The sequence below is a fragment of the Cricetulus griseus genome, chromosome 9, assembly GCF_003668045.3.
Source record: "Cricetulus griseus strain 17A/GY chromosome 9, alternate assembly CriGri-PICRH-1.0, whole genome shotgun sequence".
Lineage (NCBI taxonomy): Eukaryota > Metazoa > Chordata > Mammalia > Rodentia > Cricetidae > Cricetulus > Cricetulus griseus.
In genome coordinates, this window is record NC_048602.1 from 7514638 (window position 1) to 7538414 (window position 23777).

At 54.8% G+C, this 23777-nt stretch overlaps 2 protein-coding genes and 2 non-coding genes across 7 annotated transcripts; 1 reads left to right on the forward strand and 3 right to left on the reverse strand.

Moving 5' to 3' along the window:
• Nucleotides 1–1524: 1524 nt before the first annotated feature.
• On the reverse strand, nucleotides 1525–1617 carry Trnai-uau. Its single transcript is given in 2 exon segments — nucleotides 1525–1560; nucleotides 1580–1617. It is a non-coding gene; the product is annotated as a tRNA-Ile (tRNA).
• Nucleotides 1618–2391: 774 nt separating this feature from the next.
• On the forward strand, nucleotides 2392–14420 carry Plekhg2 (pleckstrin homology and RhoGEF domain containing G2). Of its 4 annotated transcripts, none has more exons than XM_027430496.2 (19): nucleotides 2392–2730; nucleotides 3390–3520; nucleotides 4116–4375; nucleotides 4454–4554; nucleotides 5919–5985; nucleotides 6100–6146; nucleotides 6386–6536; nucleotides 6719–6856; nucleotides 7002–7202; nucleotides 8871–8963; nucleotides 9051–9137; nucleotides 9471–9504; nucleotides 9596–9697; nucleotides 9788–9835; nucleotides 9913–9951; nucleotides 10106–10122; nucleotides 11383–11559; nucleotides 11668–12574; nucleotides 12725–14420. In XM_027430496.2, exons 2-19 carry the CDS (start codon nucleotides 3412–3414, stop codon nucleotides 14218–14220), a joined length of 4074 nt encoding a protein of 1357 aa, XP_027286297.1. In that variant the 5' UTR covers nucleotides 2392–2730; nucleotides 3390–3411; the 3' UTR covers nucleotides 14221–14420. The 4 variants fall into 4 exon arrangements, with proteins under 4 accessions (XP_027286297.1, XP_027286298.1, XP_027286299.1 ...); XM_027430497.2 differs by having other exon boundaries at nucleotides 10106–10117; nucleotides 11378–11559; XM_027430498.2 differs by lacking the exon at nucleotides 9913–9951.
• Nucleotides 14421–20495: 6075 nt separating this feature from the next.
• On the reverse strand, nucleotides 20496–22653 carry Rps16 (ribosomal protein S16). The gene is made up of 5 exons (XM_027430495.2): nucleotides 22493–22653; nucleotides 22272–22373; nucleotides 20925–21021; nucleotides 20790–20837; nucleotides 20496–20695 (listed from the first exon to the last, which is right to left on the reverse strand). The coding sequence occupies exons 1-5, from the start codon at nucleotides 22538–22540 to the stop codon at nucleotides 20550–20552; spliced, it is 441 nt and encodes a 146-aa protein (XP_027286296.1). The 5' UTR covers nucleotides 22541–22653; the 3' UTR covers nucleotides 20496–20549.
• Nucleotides 21752–21876, reverse strand: LOC113837232. Its single transcript, XR_003487895.1, has one exon. It is a non-coding gene; the product is annotated as a small nucleolar RNA SNORA40 (small nucleolar RNA).
• Nucleotides 22654–23777: the final 1124 nt, after the last annotated feature.

Consider the following 23777-nt stretch of genomic DNA (forward strand, 5'->3'; position numbering starts at 1 on the left):
GTCTGCCTCCGGAGAGCTGGGATTAAAACTGCGCGCCACCAACGCCCGGCAAAAGCAAATATTTTGAAAAAGAATGACACGGGCCCATTTGTTAGATCTGTCTTGGACACACCCCTAAGTCTGCCACTCTGCAAGTCCCAGAGCCTGTCATCGAACGCCACCTTGCTCCCACCCAGATCTAAAAGTACCCGCTCGCTCTGATCAACCCCCCACCCCCACCCTCAGTTGCTTTCCCTTAGGAGACCAGGGAACTTGTTAGAACGCCAGAGTCAGATCACAGAGTAAAAGCCCTAAATCCTCACCTCAGCCCAACAGCCTGGGTTCCTGCTCCCCACGAGGCGTGCAAACATACGTGCGGGCACGCACGCCCATGTGCGTGTGCACACACACACACCCACACACACACACACACACACACACACACACCCCTAGCTGCTGGCTCTTCCCACCTGCTCCACTAACACACCCACCCGTCTTCAGCCCTAGGGTGTTAGCTGGAACATCTATCTCCCCGGGGTTCCCATGGCTCGCTCCCTCCTCCAGGTATCTGCTTTGAAGGAGATCTTCCCTGGGGCTGGAGAGATGGATGAGCAGTTAACACTGACTGCTCCAGCAGAGGATTTGATTATCTGCACCACAAGGCTCACAACCCTCCGAAACTCAAGTTCAGGGGATCTAACACTCCCTCCAGTCTCCAAACATGCAGACAAAACTCCCACAAACAAAACAAAAACTAGGCGCCCGGGCCTTGGTGGCTTAGTTCGAGTTCCAGGACAACCAGTACGCCACAAAGAAACCCTGTCTCAAACAAACATCAAAAAAACGACCCCCGACTACGACATTCCACGTGCCATCCTACTCTACTCGCTCCATATTTACCACTCCCTAATCTAGAAATATTCTTACACTCCCAGATGGTGATGGAGGCAGGAGTTTGAGCAACATGGTGAAGGTCAGAATGAATTATGTACTTAATTCAATAGATTGGTAGCAATCTCTTTGGTGGAAAGTCAAGTCCTCAGGGACAGGAAGAACGGTGCCTAATGAGTGTTCCGTTTGTGTTAAGAAGAACAAATCGGCTGAGAAACCTGAAAAAGAAATATACAAGCAAGAGGCAGAGCCTGTTCTAATCATCCATCGCTAGGATCTGAGATTTAAGATTCCATTCCATGCCCGCACCACCGAATGAGGGGCGACACCGCCCCCTGGCGACCAGAATGAAAACTGCACCTCCGGGGCTGCTCAGGGGAGCATTGCAAAAAAAAAAATTCACAAGGAAATAATTATTCAAAAAACGCTGTACGTCCTGAGCCTTTACTCCCAGCACTGGGGAGGCAGAGGCGGGCGGATCTCGGTGAGTTCGAGGCCAGGCTGGTCTGCGGAGCGAATACCAGGCCTGGCCAGAGTTGCACGGTGAGGTCCCATCCCAAGCGAACGGCTTGGTTGGCTTCTAAAGCGTGAGGACTTCCCAAGCCGACGAGGACGCACGGTACACGCGGGCTTTTTCAAAAGGGAAGAAAAGAGTGCTCCAGGTGAGGATCGAACTCACAACCTCGGCATCGCTCCGCCTGCACTGTCGTATAAGTACCGCGCGCTAACCGATTGCGCCACTGGAGCTCCGGCCGCACCCTCGCGCCGCTGCGTCCTTCAGTCCGTGGTGGGAGGCGCGGTCTGGCCGCACGGCCCCGCCCCGACATTGCATATGCAAATTCAGAGCCCCGGGGCCGGCCAATGGGAGCCAGAGTGCGCGGCTGTTCCGGATTCTCACGCCCGGCGGCCCCCGCCGCTGCTCGGGGGCCCTGGAATGTGGGCGGCGGCCCTGCCGTTGGACCCGCCCGCTCGGGCAGATTCCGAGTAGGGGGCGGGGCCTTAGCCCTCTGCGGGAGGGCGTGTCGGAAGGCGGCCCCTCCCCCGGAGGGGCGGGGCTGGGCGGGGGACAGGATGTGAGCCCGGAGCGGCGGGCCAGGGGGAGGAGGGGCAGCCTCGGGCGGCCGCCCCCCGCCCCACATCTGGGACCCGAGTCTCCCCGCCCCAGATGCGGCGCCGTCGCCGCCCCCGGAGCCCCGGGGCGCCCATCCCGGAGCCCGAGGCGGCCTTCCGAGGGTCGGAGCCCGGGCGTCCGGGACCTCTGCAAGCCCAGCGCCCCCTCTTGGAGGAGCGGCGGGCCCGGGACGTCCGCTGCGAGGCGGGAGGACCGTGGGACCCGTGCCCGCGCATCCCCCCACCCCACCCCGGAGGGGGGGCTCACTCCTGATCCCGAGACCCCCCCACATCCCCTCTGGAGCCGCTCGGGGAACGGACCCCGCTCCTCGACCAACTTAGGGCTGCAGCGTCCATCATCACTTCTTGCAAGACACCGACGAGTTTGCCCGTCTTGAGCTCGCTCCCGGAGGTGACTTCACCCCTGCCCCTCGGGTTCGGGAAACTCTGGGCTCCCGGCACCCCCACCATCACCCCCACCACACGCACCCCTACCTAGGTGACTCGGGAACCCGGGTCCCCAGCGCCCCGGGCTGAGACTCGAGCGGGAGGCTTGCAGCATCTTAGAACACCCACCGGGACTCCGGACTCTGCATCTCGACTCTTCCCCCGGATTCCGGAGTCCGAGAGCCCCAAGTTCACGACCCCGAGTCCGGGCTTTGAGCCTCCCCGGGGACCGCGCGGCACGGTCCGGACCCGCCGGACTCTCCCACCCACCCCCCGACCCCGGGGCCCGCAGCTCCCCGGGAGGTGAGGGGAGGCGAGGCGAGGGGCCCGGGGCAGGGGGAGGGGGCGGCGCCGAGGCGGAACAATGAGGGGGCGTGCCGGCGGGGGGGAGCGGAGGCGCCGGCGGGAGCCGGGAGCCGGGGGCAGGGACCGCACGGGGAGCGCTCGCCCGCTCGCTCGCCCGCTCGCTCGCCCGGACGGTGGGGACCGCGGCCGGGGTACCGAGGAGCCGGCTGGGGCTGGGTGGAGGGCCCGGGGCCGGCGCCCAGCGCGCAGTCCTGGGCGGGGTAGGGAGCCGTCTGCAGGACCCTGGCATCCGGTCCCCCAGCCTCCGCCCTCCCCTGGGACCCCGCGGCCTCTCCCGCCCACGGTTTTTCCCAGCCCTGCCCCTCGCCCTCAGCTCCAGCGCGAGCCTGAGAGTTCCCAGGATCCCTGAGCCCGGGGGAGGGGGGGGGGGACGCAGACAGATGGGACTTGCAGACTTTTGCTGTGTTCGCTCTTTGTCTCGAGCTCCCCGTCTTCAGCTTGTCTTCGCGGCCCCCTTCTTTCTGTCACTTTGTATGTAGTCTCCTCTAATAGTCACTCCCTGGGGCCTCTTCCTTGGATTTTGTACCAACTTCCAGCACTCTGTGAGCTGGAGCGGCGGCCAAGTCCGGTTCCCAAGAAGTGTGGTCTCTTTGTAGGTGCGAGCTGTGCCACTCAGCCATGCCCGAGGGAGCCCGGGGACTCAGCCTGTCCAAACCCAGCCTTAGGCTCGGGTGTGGCCACCAAGGTGAAGCTTGCGACTGCGCAGCTGTGAGTGATACTCCGACAGGTGAGCGGTCGGGACAGGTGGAGCCTGTGGCATCAGGACAATGAGCATCCCTCTGTGGCTGACCCAGTGCTGCCAACCCCGTGGCCGAGACGGCCCTGTCGCCACGGAGAAGCCCCATAAGCTGAGGATTCAGGAGGAAGGAGTTGGAGACAAAGAAGTGTCCTTGTGGGAGCAGGGAACAGAGTGTGTACAAAGGCCCGCGGCTGCACCTTTTAAGTAAAATTGGACAAAGTTGAGCGTGACAGGGTGGGAGCCGTAAAGAGATGAGCAGTAGAAAGGGAACTGGGTGAAGGGATCCGCCGTGGCTGCACTGGACAGGGCCCTATGGATCTGAGGAATTTGGACTTGAGCATAAAGGGGCCGTGCCTGTGCGAGCGACAAGGTCAGTTGGACAGACTCCTAATGACAGTTTGGTAGATGGGAGGAAGTGAATTAAAGCAAAGGCCCAAGGCTGAGGGGAAGGTCTCTGATAGGTACAGTACGGAACTGGACAAAATTAGGGGTAGTGGGAACTCTCGGCTGAGTGTGAGTGAAGATGGGGGCCATAGCGACACGTGTCTCGGAAGCCCTGACCACTTGCTCCCTGCCTCACCAGCCCCCGCAGCCCCCACCATGGCTTCCCTGAGGGGATCCGGCAGTTCCACCTCCCTGAGCACTGTGGGCTCTGAGGGGGATCCGTCACCAGCCTGCCCAGCCTCTACTAGGCCAGAGCCCCTGCCGGAGCCCCCCATACGCCTTCACCTGTCGCCTGTGGGAATCCAGGGTTCAGTGAAACCCTCAAGGTTGGAGAGGGTGGCCAAGGAGATCGTGGAGACAGAGCGGGCGTATGTCCGGGACCTTCGCAGCATCGTAGAGGTGAGGCGGGCAGGCACCTGAAGACACTGGGGACCCAGGCCAGGCCCTTGGCCTCTGTAACCCCTCTTATCCCCGCAGGACTACCTGGGTCCTCTGATGGATGGCAGGGTCCTGGGGCTGAGCATGGAGCAGGTGGGCACGCTGTTTGCCAACATCGAGGACATCTATGAGTTTAGCAGGTCAGGGACAGGGGTGGGGACCACAAGGGAACTGGCTGCTGGGGCAGGGGAGGGGCTGTGTCCTAACACTAAGCTGAGTGCCCCATAGTGGCCCTGTGTGGTGTGGTGTGACACAGGGCCGTGAGCATGATGAGGACAAGTGAGGACTCAAGGTTGGGGGAGAGGTGTAGAACCACACAGATGCCACTTGTTAAATTGGGACATCAGACCTGAGTCAGGCCTGGGCTCTAAGGGTCATGTGGGACCTGGGTGCCTAGAACTTTCCCAGACTCAGCAGTGTGATTCCAGGGCCTAGGACACCTTCAGCTCTGGCCAAAGCCAGTTGGTTGCTCCCCACTTGGCTAAGAGTGATATCTCAGAATCACAAGAGAAGCTTTCATGGTGTGTTTTATTCCTTGAGACAAACAGGGTCTCATGTAACCAGGCTGGCTTGGAACTTGCTGTGTAGCTGAGGGAAACCTTAACTCATTTCTCTGCCTCTGCCTCCCAAGTGCCGGAATTACAGGCATGCACCGCCACACCCAGCTAGTCTTGGCTTTCTTTTCTTTTTTTATTTAAATAGGGTCTCCTGGTGTGGTTCAAACTGGCCTAAAAATTGAGATCTTCCTGCCTCAGCCTCCTGAGGGATGAGACTACAGGTGTGCATATCATGCCTGGCTTGTAACAGAGCCTTTGGTTTTGCTTTTGGTTTTTCAAGACAGGGTTTCTTTCTGTAGTAGCCCTATCTCTCCTAGAACTCACTCTGGAGACCAGGCTGTCTTTGAACTCACTGAGATCCTCCTGCCTCTGTCTCCTGAGTGCTGGGATTAAAGGCATGTGCCACCACCTCCCAGCCTAGAGCCCTTTAGAAAAAAACTTAAACAAAAACTCTAGAGCTTGAACCCTGGACCTTGAGCGTCCTGGGCAAGCTTTGTGTCACTGAGCTATGTCCTCAGCTTTTCTCATTGTTTTGTTTTGAGGCAAGTGTCTTACTAAGTAACCCACACTGACCTCGAACTCTTGATTCTCCTTTGCTTGCTTCTCAAGTAACTGACCTGACAGTCTAGTGCCACCACTGCCTGGCTTACAACTGAATTTTATTTTTATTTATTTATTTATTTAGCTACTGAATTTTAAGATCATCTATTTGGGAATTCCCAACACCCTCTTCCCAGGGCTGTTGTGTGTGTCGCTCCCTAGGTCATGACATGCCAACTATGACAGGGTTATTGGGTTGAAGACTATGAAGCCATGCAGAGACAAAATGAGTGGGATAGGCTTTCTCCTGGAGCCATCTTAGGCTCCTTCCCATCTGTCTGTTGGACTCCTGGTCTTGCCTTGGGACAAGGAGGCAGGTGGTCCTTTACTCTTCCCCTCCCCCACAGTGAGCTCCTGGAGGACTTGGAGAACAGCAACAGTGCAGGGGGCATTGCAGAGTGTTTTGTGCAAAGGGTGAGTAACACAGCTTGAGCTAGGGAACAGTTGGGCTGGGCTGGCTGAGCTTAGCTTCCCCGGGTAGTGAGGGGCATGGGAAGCTAAGTGTTGCTGACTCCCGTGTCCCCGCAGAGCGAGGATTTTGACATCTACACGCTGTACTGCATGAACTACCCGAGGTGAGGCAGAGGGAATCCCTGCTTGACCCCGGGGCCATGCCCGTGAGCCAGTGTGCCAGCCACCACCCTCCACCCTCTAACCCACCAGCCCACCCAGAGCCCCGGTACAGCCCCTGCCAGTCCTCCTTATAACTGCCCTGACCTGATCGCCCCTGAACCCTGGCCACTAGCCAAACCCTCCCAGTCCTGCATGCTCTCTCTGGAGCACCAACTACCATTGATCTGTGCTGTGCCTCCAGCTCCCTGGCCCTGCTCCGAGAGCTGTCACTGTCCCCGCCAGCCACTCTGTGGCTGCAGGAACGTCAGGCCCAGCTCCGGCATTCCCTGCCTCTGCAGAGCTTCTTGCTGAAGCCAGTTCAGCGTATCCTGAAGTACCATCTCTTGCTGCAGGTCAGCTGTGGCCCCTGGGGCCTGGCTTGTGGAGGGGCATGGTTGGGTCCAACAGTCACCCCTAGGTCCCTGGGCTGTGTGTGGTCTGCCCCGCCCCTTCCACGTTGCTCCGCCTCCTGCCATTCTCCTCTTCCCTTCTCTTTTTCTTCCTCACCCTGTGTACCCCGCTGGATAACTGGCAGGAATTGGGCAAACACTGGTCAGAGGGCCCAGACACCGGAGGGCGAGAGATGGTTGAGGAAGCTATCGTGTCCATGACGGCGGTGGCCTGGTACATCAATGACATGAAGCGCAAGCAAGAGCATGCCGCCCGCCTGCAGGTGGCCCCAGGGCGGGCTGGGCCAACTAGATAGGCTGGGGGACAGAGCTGGGGGACATCCCTGTCACTAACACCTCTGTTTTGGCCTGTTTGTGTGTGCCACCAACCCCCGGGGCCTGTTTCTGTGCCTGGTGTGGTCCCGGCAGGAAGTACAGCGGCGGCTAGGTGGCTGGACTGGACCGGAGCTCAGCGCCTTTGGAGAGCTGGTGCTGGAAGGCACCTTCCGTGGGGGCGGCGGGGGAGGACCTCGGCTGCGAGGGGGTGAGCGCCTGCTCTTCCTGTTCTCACGGATGCTGCTTGTGGCCAAACGCCGGGGGCATGAATACACCTACAAGGGCCACATCTTTGTGAGTATATGGGGTGGGGTCTGGGCCTTCAGTATATTCTCACCTGAATACCCAAAGGGTGTTTCAGGGGACAGCCTGGCTCCCAAGGACCGTATTCAGCTGGGCCCAGTGACATTAGATCTGTAATTCCAGTTACGGGGGGTGGAGGTGGGGGGGCTGAGACAGGAAGATCAAAAGTTCAAAGGCTAGCCTGGGCTACAGAGAATGCTCAAGACCAGTCTGGACAAATTGATGAAATTCTGTATCAGAAAGTAAAGGCTAGAAGCTGGGTGAGGTGTCTCACACCTGAAAACCAAGCAAGCACTTGGAGACTGAAGCAAGTTTGAAGCCAGCCAGACCTGAGTGGGCTCAAAGTCAGTGCAGGTGGCATCGGGAGATCCTGTTTCAAAAACAGATCCCAGCAGAGGCACAGCGATCTATGCCTGTTCTAGGCTAGCTAGGACTGTGAAGTGAACGAGACCGTGTTGCAAAACAAAACACAACCAAAAAAAACCAACAGTGAACACCTCAGGTGGCTTAGCTACATGGCTCCAGGAGTAAAGATTCCACAGAACTGTCCTCTGACCTCCAGTGGTACTTGGTGGTGTGTATACTCCCCCCATACGCACACGCACACGTAAATGTAAAAATAAATGAAAATGGACGGGTTGGAGAGATGGCTTTTATAAAGGATCCAGATTTCATCTCCGCATTCACATCGGGCTACTCAAAACCACCTGAACTCCAGCTATAGAGGATCCAAAACCTCTGGCTTCTATCAGCACATGGATGCACAGACTCATAGCACACCCCTCAGCAATATAATTTGTTGGTTTTTGAGACGTTGTCTCTTGTCTCACTAAGTAGCTGTGAGTGACCTCAAACTCACTGTTTAAACCAGGCTGGCCTTGAACTCACAGAAACCTACCTGCCTCTGCCTCCCAAGCTGGGATTAAAGGAGGAAGGATTTTTAGTTGGAAAGAAAGCAAAAGCGGGAGTCCGACCTCCAGAACGAAGGGCAGATTGAGCCATGTGGCAATGGCCCACATTTTGTATGTGTGCACGACGCACACGAATGTGAGTGAGAGAGCAAGAGGACAGCTCTCACAATTCAGTTCTGTCCTGCCACCTTGTGGAATTGTGGAATCTGGGGATTGAACTCAGGTCTCCAGGATGGACACAGTACTTCTATCCCCACTAAGCCCTTTCTCCGGTGTTCTTTATAGTCTAGCTGCCTGGAACTTGCTACATATGCTGTGCTGGCTTTAAATTTGCTTTAATTTGTTGGTGGTGCACGCCTTTAATGCCAGCACTCGGGAGGCAGAGGCAGGCAGATCTCTGTGAGTTCAAGGCCAGCCTGGTCTACACAGTGAGTTCCAGCACAGCCAGGGCTACACAAAGAAACCCTGGGGGGGTGGATTTTGAGACCGCCTGAGCTACATAGTGAGACTTGGGACTTTTTAAAATTTAAAAATGGAGGGGGTCTTCATGGGTATCAGGAAGAAGAGGAAGTACATCTTCAGGAAGATACATGAGATACAAGGTGAGGGGGTGAGCAGTGCCCAGCCTAGTGGGGTCAGAGGCAAAACAGCCCGTGAGGAGCTGTTTTCTAGGAGATGAGAACCTCAATATTTTCTGGATGGTTCCAGGAGGGTCTCAGCACCCCAGCCTCTCTGTTCCTCCCCACAGTGCTGTAATCTGAGCGTCACTGAGACTCCTCGAGACCCTTTAGGATTTAAGGTGTCCGATCTGACCATCCCCAAGCACAGACATCTGCTCCAGGTATGCAGGGGCTGGGCTGGGCTGGCACCCACCCCTGCCGAAGCTCAGAACCCAGATCCCTGACCTCCACCTACCTCACACCCCCAGGCAAAGAACCAAGAAGAGAAACGGCTGTGGATTCACTGTCTCCAGCGCCTCTTCTTTGAGAACCACCCGGCTTCCATCCCTGCCAAGGTATGGACCTGCACCGCAAGTGACCATAGAGCCCAGGCTCCATGGCAGACCCAAGTAGTGGGTGTGGCACTCTTGCTACTTAAATGGTTAAGCCTGCAGAATTAGGCTTTCTGGCTTTGGGATGCAGCATGCTCTTGCTTTGTGATCTTAGGCAACAAGGTCCCTGGCCTTGGATTTCCTCACCTGGAGGAATAGTGCCTACACTGTAGGGCAGTGAGGATTACCTGTCATTGGCCTGTTGTTAGAAGCCATCATTCATTCCAGGGAATGGTCAGCCCTCAGGGTCTGCTCTCTGGACCCCGTCCCTCTAACATCCATCTCCCTTTCTTTCAGGCAAAGCAAGTTCTTTTGGAAAACAGCCTGCACTGTGAGTCCAGGGGCCTGGGATGAGGTCCCATGCTAAAAGAGGAGATGCTCCCAAGAAAGTAGACCATTAGTCCCTCAACTCTCCCTCACAGGTGCTCCAAAAAGCAAACTCATCCCAGAGCCCCCAACAGCCCCACTGGACTCTCCCCGCCCTCGAGATGCTCGAAGTTTCACTCCTGGCCGAAGAAACCCAGGTAACAGATAGAATGTGGGTTTGGGTCCCCAGGCCCTCCCCCAGGCTGAAGGGCTGGGCTCACACTGGACTCTGACCGGTTCTCCCAAAGCTCCGTCTCCAAGACTCTCTGGCAGCCGCCGTGGCCGCAGGCAGTCGGGTGAGTAGTCACACTGCTTCAAGGGGGCCCAGGGAGCCAATGGCCTGGCCTCCTGATAATCCTGTGTCCTTCCCCAGAGCCAGCAAAGGAATCTTATGTCATTTTTCCCCAGAACGGTTAGTGGCTGGTCCTGTGTGTCAGTTTGTCCTTATCTCTCTCCAGGGATGCCTGAGGGTGGTTGGAGATGGAGGAGGGGGCAGCTAGTCTGTTACAGGGAATAATTTACTCCTGTGTCTCACTCTTTTCTGTTCTTCACTCCTCCATCCCCAGAGAAGTCTCAAGTCAAGGTAAGAACTGAGAAATGCCCTGGGCCAGACACTGGGGACCTGAATGCCTTGGTGGAGAGGAAAATTTAAATTCCACACTCTTGGGTCTGGAACAGCATGGGTTAAAGGCCGGAGGATGTAGCTAAATTGGTTCTGTGCTTACCCAGCGTGCTCTAGGTTTGAACCCTTAGCTGCACATAAAACTAGATGTGGTGGCACAAGCTTGAAATCCCAGCACAAGAGAGATAGAGGCAGGAGGGTCAGGAGTTCAAGGTCATCCTTGACTACAAGCAAGTTCTAGTCTAACCTGAACCATATGAGACTCTCAGGGGGAAAAAAACACACACACACATATGTATGTATTTATGTATGTATGTATGTATGAATGAATGAATGAATGAATGAATGAATGAATGAATGAATGAATGAGGGGGGCATTAAGCCTGGCAGATGATTGCAATTTAGGCTACAAACAAGAGGGTCAAAAGTTTGGAGCAGCTGTTGGTGGTGCATGCCTTTAATCCCAGCACTAGAGAGGCAGAGGCAGGCGGATCTCTGTGAGTTCGAGGCCAGCCTGGTCTCCAGAGCGAGTGCCAGGTTAGGCTCCAAAGCTACACAGAGAAACCCTGTCTCGAAAAACCAAAAAATTTAAAGCAGCAGGGGCAAGTTACTTGTCTCAAAATATTGGGCTAGCATGGCAGGCGATGGTGGCTCTTGCCTTTAATCCCAGCACTTGGGAGGCAGAGGCAGGGGCAGGCAGATCTTTTGTGAGTTTAAGGCCACCCTGGTCTACAAAGCTAGTTCCTCCAGGACAACTAGGAATACACACAGAAGCCCTGTCTCAAAAAAAACTAAAGGGGGGGCACTAGCAGGTGAGGTGTGATGTTCCACATGTTTTTAATCCCAGCTAGGAGGCAGAGGCAGGCAGATGTCTGTGAGTTCAAGGCCAACCTGGTTTGCATATTGAATTTTAGGCCAGCTCAGGCTACATAGTGAGACCCTATCTCTCAGTGAAAGGGTTGGGGGTGGTTTTGGGGGGTAACGCTGAGTTCCATCTCCTACACGCATTTTAAAAAGGGGGTGATGGTGAAGCCAGGCTGTCTGTGGTAGGAAGGCAGGAGGATTAGAAATTCAAGGCCAGCCTGGGAGACATAAGGCCCTCTCCAAAAGAAAGAATAAGAGGTTCGGGGCCGGGGTCTTTGACTCCCCCATCTGCAAGAGGAGGGGCTGGGAGTTTGGGGCACAGAGCACTCCTGGCTCTTGCTTTCCACCCCTCTCAAGCATGCTGGCAGTGAAGGGGAACTCCATCCCCCACCTGAGTTGCAGCCCGCGGTGTCTGCTCCTGGGCCCCCTGAAGACCTGGAGGATGCTGGGCCTCCCACATTGGACCCATCAGGGACTTCCATCACGGAGGAAATTCTAGAACTGCTTAACCAGAGAGGCCTCAGGGATCCAGGGGTGAGCTGCAACGGCCATCATTGCCTTGGGCAGGCAGAGAACACAGCCCAGGTCAGCACACCACCCCATCCCCCTGATGTCTTGGCTTTCTTTGTGTCCCCACTACAGCCCGCCACCCACGACATTCCCAAGTTCCCCAGAGACTCCAGGGTACCAGTTGAAAGCGAGCCCCTCCCGTTCCAAGCCCTGCCCAGCCGAGAGTCTTCAGAAGAGGAGGAGGACGAAGAGCTGGAAGCCGATGAACGGGAGCCATCCCCACTCCACGTCTTAGAGGGGCTGGAAGGTTCCAGTTCGGCTGAAATGCCCTGCATGCCCAGTCTTTCCAAGATTCCCAACAACATGCCCAGCCTTCCAGAAATTCCCGAGGTTCCCTGCCTTCCCAGTCTCTCTGACATCCCTGGTGTCTTTGAGATGCCCTGCCTTTCACCCATGTCCAGTGTGCCAGACATTCCCAGCTTGGCCAGCACCCCTTCCTTCCCCTGTGGTTCCTGGCTTCCTGGACCCCTGCAGGAGCCTGCCCAGCCTCTAGCTACCAGGAGGGAACTGTTGACTGGGAACAATCCCGGAGGAGGAGGACTGGGCGAGCCACCCTCAGAAAGCAGAGTGGGGCAGCAGGAAGACGAAGAAGGCGTGGTGTTCCCAGCTGTGCAGACCCAGGATGGCGCCCAAGTCCAAGGATTCCCGGAGGAACTGGAATACCGCTCTTGTTCAGAAATCCGGAGCGCCTGGCAAGCGTTGGAGCAGGGGCAGCTGGCCCGGCCTGGCTTCCCTGAACCGCTGCTGATCCTGGAGGATTCCGACCTTAGTGGAGGCAGCACCAGCGGGAAGGCAGGAATGCCACATTCCGAGCGGTCAGCATCCCGGGTGCGAGAGCTGGCTCGACTCTACAGCGAGCGGATTCAGCAGATGCAGCGAGCTGAGACTAGGGCATCCACCAATGCCCCCCGACGCCGACCTCGTGTCCTGGCCCAACCCCAGCCATCCCCCTGCCCACCCCAGGAGGAGGCTGAGCCAGGTAACTTACGTGTTTTGCTGTTTGTTTTTGTTTTTCAAGACAGCCTCTCATTGGGTGATTCTAAGTAGGGCCTCTACCACTGAGCCACACCCCCAGCCCCTCACTGGGGGATTCTACTGCTTAGCCTTTGATCCTCTTTCTTTTATACAGGGCCTCTGCCTGCTTTTGGACATGTGCTTGTATGTGAGCTGGCCTTCCCACTGAACTGTGCCCAGGAGTCTGTCCCTCTGGGCCCTGCTGCTCTAGTTCAAACTGCCATACCTTTGTCTAAGCAAGGAGATCATCTGAATGCCCAGGGTCTAAATGTTTTGGATTTGCCCAAGCAAGACCATCTGAGCAGCTGCATTCCACCCACCCCTTTACCTGAGCAAAGTGACTTGGAGAATATCCAGGTTCCATCCACATCCCCTTTGCCCGAGCAAGAAGAGCCTCCAGACATCCAGGTACCAGCTTCCGCCACTTTGCCTGATCAAAGTCAAGTTCCAGCCACCACTTCTTCAGCTGAGCATAGAAACTACATGGAAATCCAGGTGCCATCCACCACCACCTGTCTTCCTGGGCAAGAGTGTCATGCAGACTTCCAAATGCAAGCCACTGGGGCATTGCCTAAACAGGAAGCTTGTGCTAGTGTCAGGGTTTTAGCCACCCCCCTTTTGTCCAAGCAAGAAAGTCACGAAGACAGCCAAAGCCCAGCAAGTACCCCAGGAGGGGAAGAAGTAGGTGTCAGCATTGATGAGGGCCCAGCTGCTGTTGGTGGCCGAGCTGTCAGCCCTCTACTAGTGTGCACAAGCAACCCCGACCTTCAGATCCCAGCCACCACCCCACTGCCATTGGCGCCTGACCCCCCAGACATTGAGGGTCCTAGTGCCTTACCTCTGTCTGCACACGGAGGTCGTCCAGACTGCTGTGTCCCGTGCAGCCCTCTACCTTCCTTGTCCCAAGACATTCAGATGCCAGCAACCGTACCCATGTCCCAGCCACAAATCCTTACAGACATCAGGGCCGAAGCTCCCCCATCGTTCCCCAAGCAGGAGGGAGCCCCAGATTCTCTGGGTCCAGAGCCCCGCCTCACAGACACACCGGCCCCCAGACTTTCACCCTTACTGGGCCAGCAGAACCCCACGGCTGGCCGTGTCTCAGCTGTCACTCCTCTCACTGAACAAGGATGCTCTCGGGACCTTCAAGGCCTAATCACCACCATGGAGTTATCTAAACCAAGAGGCCATTTGGTTTCTCCTGTTGCCAAGTCCGAGTCCTCAGACGTCACCCCACTGCAGAACCCCTCCCTCTCCACTCGCCAGCTCCTGGGCCCCAGTGCAGCTGCCCTCTCAAGGTACCTGGCAGCGTCATACATCAGCCAGAGCCTGGCTCGCCGTCAGGGACCTGGCGGAGATGGCCTGGTGGCCTCCCAGGGTCCCTGGTCCTCCTCTGCCCCTACGTCACGGGCACCTTCACCACCACCTCAACCCCAGCCGCCAGCCCCTCCTGCCAGGAGGCTCAGCTATGCCACCACAGTTAGTATCCAGGTAGGAGGTGGTGGGCGCCTACGGCCAGCCAAAGCCCAGGTCCGGCTGAACCACCCTGCTCTCATGGCAGCCCCCCACCCAGGAGCCTGTGGGCCTTCCCAAGGCCCAGGGGGCTCCTGATGCCCTGTCCCAAATATAAGCCTGGACATTATCTTCCTAAGCTTCCAGAACTTTCACCAGGTGACACCCACCATTGGGACATCTAGAGTCAGGACACAGGTCCGGAGATGGCTGCAGCTTTCCATGCCTTGGGAATCTGTGTTCACAGATGGCCCTCATGGGGTCATGGTTATTTTGTTAATTAATTTTATGAAATGCTATGTGTTTTGCCGTTCTTGAAGGTAGTGGAAGATTCGAAGACGTGATGAATGGGAAGGGCCGATGTGGCCCAAATGTGAAAACTCTGAGAGCATTTAGGGTCTCAGGGTGGGTGGGCTGCTAAAGCGTTTGCTCAGACTTCGCAAAGACATAAGTTCAATTCCCAGCACTGCATCAAACTCGGTGTGAGCCGGGCAGCGGCGCACGCTTTTAATCCTTGCACTCGGGAGGCAGAGGCAGGCAGATCTCAGAGTTTAAGGCCAGCCTGGTCTACAGAGCAAGTGCCAGGAGAGGCTCCAAAGTTGCATAGAGAAACCCTGTCTCAAAAAACTGGGTGTGATAGTGTATACTTGTAGTCTGTGGAAAGGGAGGGTCATTCATTTGTGGCCATCCTCGGCTACATAGCAAGTTGAAAGCCAACCTGAGCTACACTAGACTTTGTCTCAAAAAAAAAAAAGGCGAAATTGGGGAACCTCAGGATCTTTGGAGGACGTTAGGAACTTAGAATCTGGGTTGTGGTTTTCAGGCGGTCAGAACTGTTTGATACCCATCCAAGAAGCCAACCTGCTGAAGCTGGGCATGTATGATGGTGCACACCCTAACCCTAACCCTTGGCAACCATCAGCTGCCTTGCCATCTCTGCTTCCTCACTTCCATTCTCTGCCCCTGTAGGTACCCATTTTCCCATCTAGTATCTTACCCATCAACTTTTACCCTGTTCTCCATCCATCCATCCATCCATCCATCCATCCACCCATCCATCCAGTTGCGTTCATCATCCTAACTCTGATTCTACTCCATTCTTTCATCTGAATACATCCAGTATCTAACTCTGCATCTCCACCCACCATTTGCTATCCTCCCGTCTGTCTGCCTGTCGTTTACTCATCCATACACACCACCACCACCACCACCACCACCACCACCACCACCTTCTCTATTCACCAACCCATCCTCCTTGACTGGGTTCTTCCAGTGCCATAAATGCCCAGGACATTTCCATGCTGACACCAGGGCGGATCAAGTTGGAGTTGTAGGGGCTCTGCCCCTCATTTGGTTTCCTTGGAAACATCCAGGCCCCCTGTTTCCCATGAATATCCTGATTATTATGCCCAACCACACACACACAAACACACACGCACCACACCCCTCATTTGGGACCTCTACAGTTCTCAGCATGTTCTTGTCTCCCACAGAATAAATAACTCAAGTTGCAGGACAAAAACGGTTTTTATGCTTGTGTCCTGCTCCCTCCCAGCCAGTGGCTTGCTGGGTAGCATAATTTAAACGGTTTGTTTGATGATGGAATGCCAGCGCCTTCCTTCCCTGTCTGTAATCCTCCCTGGAATTCTGAGGCATCCCTGTGTCGTGGGGCTGTAAATTCAAGTCCTCTTTATTTGGTGTGTGACATTCCTCAGAGCTCTGGCTTTCCTGTCTCTTTGGAATGGTCTTAGCTTCCAGCGAGCATATCCTGTCATTTCTCAGTGCATCTTAACCCGTGACTCACCAGGGAGTCATTCTAGTCACACACACATACACACAGTCTCCAACTAACCTACAGAGCTCAGGAATCTGGTTGTTAGCCATTGGCTAGCAGCCAGAGGCTGTGCTTCATTACAGACTAGCTGCTGGCTCTAAGGTTGTCACTCGGTGTGAGCTCATTCTGTTTTGACCCTCGGCATCCCTAAGAGGCTCGTGAGGGTTTTGTTTGGATTTGTTTTTTTGCCATCTGAAAACCAGACTCTTGGGAGCCTGAGATTCCAGAGTTTGGCCACTAAGCTACCTCCCCAACACCCTGAGGATGGCTTTTGTTGTTTGCAGTGCTGGGCATTGAACTCTGGACCTTGTGATTGTTGGGCAAGCGCTCCACCACTGAGCTGCTTCTATTTCCACCCCTTGTTTGTCAGTTGGTTTCTTTGAATTCTTCACAGAGGGCGTCAGAGTCCTCTGGAGTTGGAGTATGGGCAAGTAGCTCTGAGCTAATCAGCATGGCTGCTAGGCATTGAACTCGGGCCCTCTAGGAGAACAGTATACACATTTTTTTTTAAAGATTTTATTTATTATGTATACAACATTCTGCTTCCATGTCTAGAGGGCACCATATCTCGTAAGGGATGGTTGGGAGCCACCACGTGGTTGCTGGGAATTGAACTCAGGACCTCTGGAAGAGCAGCCAGTGCTCTTAACCACTGAGCCATCTCTCCAGCCCAACAGTATACACTTTTAACCACAGACATCTCTCCAACTCCTTGTTTTTAATCCTTACAGAGATGCGGAAACAGCCTGGGCTACTGAGTGAGACTCTCTCTCAATCCAAAACTAGGAAGAGGAAACTGAGGCATAGAAGTGATTTGCCTAGTCTCCCTGCTAGGAAAGGGCTGAGTAGGGACCAAGCCACAGCCCGAGTTGCCCATCTAGTGCCAAGAGCCACCAGGGTTACAAGAGGTGATTGTGAGTCAACCAGCCCAAGACCAGACTCAATAAAAGGAGCTGTTTGCTTCCTGAATGCCACTGTGCCCACAGGGCCTGGACTGTGTATCGAGGGGCTCCCTAGGAGCTGAGTCCTATGTCTGCCCCCCTCCCCCGCCCCCCAACACACATACATACATTCATAGTGACTGAGGCTTTCCCCAAGGTCAGGACTGAGGCTGCCCCCCACCCCACCCCCCGCCTCTACAGAGTTGCACATTCCCAGCCACCCCCAGCTGTAGGAAAGTTCCCAGCCTGGCCCAGGCTCCCAGCGGCGCCGGAATTCCCGGTATTCAAGGAGGTAGGGAGGGAGAAAGGGTTGTCTGCTGCAGAGCCTGGCTCAAGGAGAAACAATTCCCCTCTCCAGATGTGTTCCAGCTGTGCCTTTGGGAAAGGAGCCATGCGCCCAGTAAAGGGGGTCTCTGGTCCCTCTGGGAAAATCATAGGTCCTCAGCAGCTCCTTCTCTCGATGAGTTCCATTCTTACTCCAAGTCCTATCTATGCCTTGCAGCCCAGATTACCAGGGCCTCAGGGGGGGTTGTCAGCCTGCTCACAGCTACAGTCAGGGTGGGGGACAGTGGTTATGTGGCCAGCACCTGCATTCCTAGCTGCGCCAGAGGCTGAGGCAGGAGGATCTGGGAGGCCAGCCTGGGCAACACAGCAAAAGCTCTTCTTAGAAAACAAAACGAACCGGGCATTGGTGGCACTCGCCTTTAATCCCAGTATTTATGGGCAGAGGCAGGCGGATCTCTGAGTTTGAGGCCAGTCTGGTCTATAGGTTCCCAGACATCAAGGTTTGGGTTTTTTTTTTTTTTTTGGGGGGGGGGGAGTGGGGTTGTTTTATTTTTTCAAGACAGGGTTTCTCTGTATTGCTTTGGAGCCTGTCCTGGAACTCACTCTGTAGACCAGGCTGGCCTCGAACTCAGAGATCCACCTGTCTCTGTCTCCTGAGTGCTCGGATTAAAGGTGTGCGCCAACACCAGACTGACAGCAAGGTTTTGTAGAGATCCTGTCTCAAACAAACAAAAAACCCAGTGGAGCCTGCTGTCTTCCTCCAGTTCTCATTACCTTCAGCGTTCTGCTGCAGAACATGGTTTGTCACGAGGAGGGATATTTTCTCAGAGACACTCTCATCACCGTAACAGGTCACCATGAGCATGTCAGGTACTACTGAGTCTGGCATTCCATCTTCTGGTATTCAGTGAGCCTGGCTCCACTTCTCTGCCTGATGTCAATGCTGCCCCATGGAACCCCTCTTACCAATGGGAATGTCCTAGCAGATAGGAGAGAGCCAGACAGATCTGAGAATCTGAGGTCGGCCAAGATTCCATGAAATCCTGTCTCAACAAATAAGGAACTAAGTATAAGTGAGCAGCTCTCCTCAGTGGCTATGTGTGGTCTTCAGTGGTGATCTCCAGGCTGTGTGAATTTTCCCATCAATTGACATGTAAGGCTGGTCTCAAAGGCCAGCACTCAGCAGTACAGCTCACTGGCTACTGGCCATTCAACTGCTTCTATAAGCCAGCTCCAACTCTTCCATTTAACAGCGTTTTGTCAAGAGTGAGCTTTGGTGACCAAGGCCCCAGGATCACATCTTAGGTGTGTGTGAACAAGACCCAACAATCCACCAGCAGGTTCAGACTCATACCCCCAGAAACCCACCAGGCCCTCTGGGCTATTTCGGCTACTCTGTGGATGTGGGCTTCTCCCACAATAGGACTACTCTTTCCTGGGTCTGCAGGGCACGGGCGGGTGTAGGGTGACTTGTAGTACGTCATTGTGAAGGGCCTGAACCTTTCCACCTTCCACCATGGCCCCTTGAGTGAGCCATTTCCTGGCACGCTTCCTATCTTCCTCTACAAATGAAGAGCGCACAACAGGACTGACATCCACAGAAACTCCTAAATACTAGCTCCAATTCTTTTTTCTTAATGTGCATTAAATGTTTTGCCTGTATGAATGTGAAGGTGTCACATCCCTTGGAACTGGAGTTAATAGTTGTGAACTGCCACACGGGGGCTGGGAATTGAACTCGGGACCTCTGAAGACTAACCACAGGGCTCGATCTAAACTGCTGAGACATCTCTCCAGCCTCTATAATTTTTGTGTGAGTCCCCCCCACCTCAACAGTTTCTGCTTAACAGCCCTGGCTGGCTGGCTTGGAACTCCCTCTGTAGACCAGGCTGGCCTCCAACTCCGGAGTGCTGGGACTAAAGTCAAGCACTACACAGCCTGCAGTGTTTTTTGAACTCCCCACCACAGCCAAGGATGACTTCTGCTAAGTGCTAGGAATACAGGCATGTACCAACCCAACAGACCTAGCAAATAGATGGGCACTTGAGCCCAGCAGTTATACATCAGCTCCATGGTCTCCTACACTCAACAATGGGGATCTACCTTAGCCTCAAGCCCCCAGCACCTAAACCAAGACTCTGCCATACAGCAGATTCAGAACAACAGAGGCATTGAGTTTACCTGGCAGTAGGCCTTCCAGGCTACCAATGACAGCAATACTGCTGGCTGACATTTAAAACTTCCTCAGCCTGGCATGGCACCGACTTCTCCCATCACCCAGGCAGTCTGGACTTGCTTTGTATCAAAGACTATAGGCAGGCAGTACCCATTTCCGCCACTCTTCCTGGCATTTAAACAGCGGGGCTGGGTGTGGTTTCACAGCTCTAGTGCCAGCACTCAGGAGGCTTAAGGCACAGGGATTCTGGAGCCCTGGAGTTTATGATGAGCAAAGACTGTGGAGTAAGGGCTCATTGCAACACAAAAGGGTGGAGATATCTCACCTGGTACAAAGCCCTGGGCTTGCTACCACACAAAACAAACCAGGCAGATAGAGGGCAGAAAGACAATGTGCTGGAGTGGTGATGCACACTTTTAGTCCCAGCACTCAGAAGGTAGAGGAGGGAGTTTAGAGTTCCAGGGCAGCAAGAGTTACACAGAGAAACTGTCTGGAAAAACCAAAATAAATTAAATGTGATGACAGTTGTACACACCTAAGTTCTAACTACCAAAGTAGACAGAGCCCAGCATAAGATAACTACTACTCAAAACCAAAACGGGGTGGGGAGAATGCTTGACATAGCTGGCGCTTGCTTTGGAAGTATTAGGACCAGAGTTCAACCCCAAAAAAAAAGCAGAGTTGAGAGGGACTTGGGGCGGCAGGGGTGAGGTGGCCGAGGGAGGGCCAAATTCAATTCCTGTTGCCCACAGCTAACAACCATATGTTAACTGGCTTCAGAACACACTCCAGCTAAGCCTGGCAGCATGCATCTTCAATGCTAGCACTTGGCAGAGCAGGCAGATCTTTTGAGTTATAGGCCAGCCTGGTCTACAGGGCAAGTTCTAGTGAAACAAATTAAAAAATGCCTGGATTGGTGACACACTTGGGCAGGTATTGACAGGCAGACCCCTGCAGTTCATAACTTCAATATCAGTAAGAAAGCCAGGCAGTGGTGGTACACACCTAATCCTAGCACTTGGGAGGCAGAGGCAGGTGGATCTCTGTGATTTCCAGACCAGCCTCCAAAGCCACAGAGAAACCGTCTTCAAACCCCACACCCCCCAACCCTCGCAAAAGACCACAAAAGAAACGGGAACACTAAAGCTCTGGGATGTTTATTACAAAGGTAACCCTGATCCTTGAGATGGGCTCATCGGTAGGATTTCTGGTATCGAGCACGGGCGCCAGGACCTCCGAATTTCTTGGACTCACAGCGACGAGGATCAGCTACAAGCAGGGTTCGATCATACTGGATGAGGATATCTTTGATCTCCTTCTTGGAGGCCTCGTCCACATCTGGAGATAAAGGGACAAGAGAGTGAAATAACCACAGGTCTTCCGATCTGTGCTCATAGTTTCCCCTCCCACTAGGAAGAACCATTCCACTCACACTTCTGATAATAAGCCACCAGGGCTTTGGAGATGGACTGTCGGATAGCTGCAAGACACAGTGAAAAAGTCTGTTTAGACCCAGAGCCTTGCTCCAGAGGCTCTCACACCCACAGTCCCAGATCTTGAGACTCACCATAAATCTGGGCCACATGACCACCACCCTTCACACGGACCCGGATATCCACTCCAGCAAACCGCTCCTTGCCCAGCAGCAGAACGGGCTCCAGTAACTAGAGAAAAGGGGAATGAACAAGGTTAAGTCCTAACCCAGACAGCTTAATCACCCTCCTCAGGCGTTCCTCTTGTGTGGTTCCTGCCATCACCAGAGAAAAAAAGATTCAAAGCAACTAAGTGTAAAGACCCTCGGTTTAGTGGCGGAAAACACAGATGATCTACTCTGGAATCCCTATACCATTCAGATTCCCGTGCCCATGGAGACTGGGAGAGGGCTTCAGACATCCTGAAGCTGAAATTAGGAATGACGGGCTGTCAAGAAAGCAGGAAGCAAAGCCAGTTTCTCTGTTCTCAGGATACTGTTAGGGAAGACATCACCAAGACAATTTGCTGGTAATGCAAAGTTCCAACCTGAGCAGTCTGTCTTTCCATCCTCTCCCCAGCCTTCTTTAGCTCACATCCCAGTCTGACCATTTTGGATCAAGTTATGTCCAGCATTGATGACTAGTCCATAGAAAAGCTCCATGAGGACCAGGCCCAGAGCCATCGATCTGTATGACTGCTGTTTCCCCAGTGCACAACAGGGTAGGCACACAAATCCTTCAAATAAACTGACAGTTACAAAACCCCCATACCCAGTATCTAAAGGAAACTGGTCTTTCCCGTTGTGAAACATGTTCTCTCCTTTTGAGAGGAATGCTACTTGTTAAAAAGTATCTTCATGACAGGAGTCTAGTGGCACCATCACCAACGCTGTCTGGACTCACGGTGAACTGTCTTGAGTGTGATATCCCTTCTTACATGTACCAAAACTCATACAACAATGAGCTCTGGGTTGCAAAAGAGGATTTATTTTTGCACCTGTCTCTTAAGTCTTTGCCCACCAGTAAACAAAAACCCACACAGGTGCTACCGATCTCCTGAGACTTCTGAGAACTGCCGCTGGGTTTTTCTTTCACACTGACCTAAACCGCGCTTGGTTAGGATCGACTCGTGTGGCACTGCTCCTCGGGGTACTAGGATCACGCACGTGAGCCTGCAAACTTACGTTTCTGCGCTATCAGAGGTCGGCAATCGGGGTGGCTAGCATGCACCGCGCTAGTCCCCTGGCCGCCTGCTCCTGGGGGCTGGCTGGCTGGGTCTCCAGACGCTGCAGACCGAGTGCCTTCAGCTCTCCTTACTCTTCCCAACTAGGAAACCCGGCTTCCCCAGCCCCATCTTCGGGTGAGCCAGCGCTCTCCCTGCCCCACCGCGGCTCCCCAATCTCCCAGGGCCTCCGTCCCAGACGCCCGCGCCCAGCCCGCACCTTGTACTGCAGCGTGCGCGGCTCGATCATCTCCAGGGGGCGTCCGTTCACCTTGATGAGCCCGTTCCCGCGTTTGCAGTGCGCCACGGCCGTGGCCGTCTTCTGTGGGAAGCGAGGCGAGGCGAGGCGGGGCGGCGTGAGCTCGGGGCCCCCGGCCCTCCCACGTCCCCCGGCCCCAGCCCCGGCCCGCCCCGGCCCCTTCCACCGGGCCCCCGGCTCACCTTGCGTCCGAAGACCTGCACGGACTGCAGCGGACCCTTGGACGGCATGGCTGCGACTCTTCTCCACGCGAGCTCCTCACCGCGCGGCGCCGCCACCGGAAAAGGAAGGCTCGGGGCCGCCCCGGCCGATTTTCAGGGTCTGCGCAGGCGCCGTGAGCGCCGCCTCGCGACAGAAGCCGGCTTTACGGCTGACGTCGGACCCACGGGCGGAGGGAACGCCCTCGGAGGGCGGAAGGGGCGGGGACTCGGGCGGCGCCTCCGCGGCGCTGGGCGAGCCTGCTCGCTGACGCTCGTCCCGGGGCCTCCTCCACAGTGATCGTCGCCTTCCCCACCCCCGGGGCTGCGGTCGTCCTCCCGCCATCCCGCGCTGAATCAAGCGGGGTCCCCAGCATCCTGCACCCCAGATCCCTCCTCCCCAGAATCCTGCCCCCTCCCCCCAGACCTTCCCTAGAATTGCCTTCCTGCCCCAGTCTCCCCTTCTAGGGGCCCTGACCCCCACCCTTCCCGGAGCCTCAACCTCAAAAGTCCTTTTCCTCTGCACCCCGGCCTCCTCCTCAGTGCCCGTCCCACACCCGCCTTCGCCAGGGTGACTGACTCTGTGCTGGCTCCTGGGAAACTGTTCCTCCAGGATGGCCTGCACCTAGAGAAGCTACCCTCATAGAAGACCTTTTTATTTATTATTATATCTATGCAATATTATCTATATAATGTTCTGCCTGCAGGCGGGAAAAGGGCACCAGATCTCATAACGGATGGTTGGGAGCCGCCATGTGGTTGCTGGGAATTGAACTCAGGACCTCTGCAAGGGCAGCCAGTGCTCTTAACCCCTGAGTCATCTCTCCAGCCCACCTCCCCCCCATAGAAGATCTTTCTCGGGAACCCTCCACATCGTCTCCTTTTAAGATTTGATAATTTGGGGGCTGGAGAGATGGCTCAGAGGTTAAGAGCACTGACTGTTCTTTCAGAGGTCCTGAGTTCAGTTTCTGGCAATCACATGGTGGCTCCCAACCATCCGTTATGAGATCTGGTGCCCTCTGCTGGCCTGCAGACAGAAGGCTGTATACATAATAAATAAATAAAATATTTATTTTTTTTAAGGTTTATTTTATTTATTATGTATACAATACTCTGCTTGCATGTATGCTTGCAGGTGGGAATAGGGCACCAGATCTCATTATAGATGGTTGTGAGCCACCATGAATCTTTAAAAAAAAAAAAAAAAAAAAAGATTTAATACTTTTGTGACTGCAGATTCCCGAGGGAGGCCTCCGATCTCCCTGGAAAT

Bases quoted from the DNA above. Each gene is read 5' to 3' on its own strand.
- Plekhg2 (XM_027430496.2), top strand. From the start codon at position 3,412: ATGCCCGAGGGAGCCCGGGGACTCAGCCTGTCCAAACCCAGCCTTAGG. The intron at 4,376-4,453 runs GTGAGGCGGGCA...TTATCCCCGCAG, and splicing joins ACCTTCGCAGCATCGTAGAG to GACTACCTGGGTCCTCTGAT. The intron at 9,505-9,595 runs GTGAGTCCAGGG...TCTCCCTCACAG, and splicing joins TTTGGAAAACAGCCTGCACT to GTGCTCCAAAAAGCAAACTC.
- Rps16 (XM_027430495.2), bottom strand. From the start codon at position 22,540: ATGCCGTCCAAGGGTCCGCTGCAGTCCGTGCAGGTCTTCGGACGCAAG. The intron at 21,022-22,271 runs GTGCGGGCTGGG...CCTTTTCTCTAG, and splicing joins CGCGCACGCTGCAGTACAAG to TTACTGGAGCCCGTTCTGCT. The intron at 20,696-20,789 runs GTGAGTGGAATG...CTTTATCTCCAG, and splicing joins GGTGGCTTATTATCAGAAGT to ATGTGGACGAGGCCTCCAAG.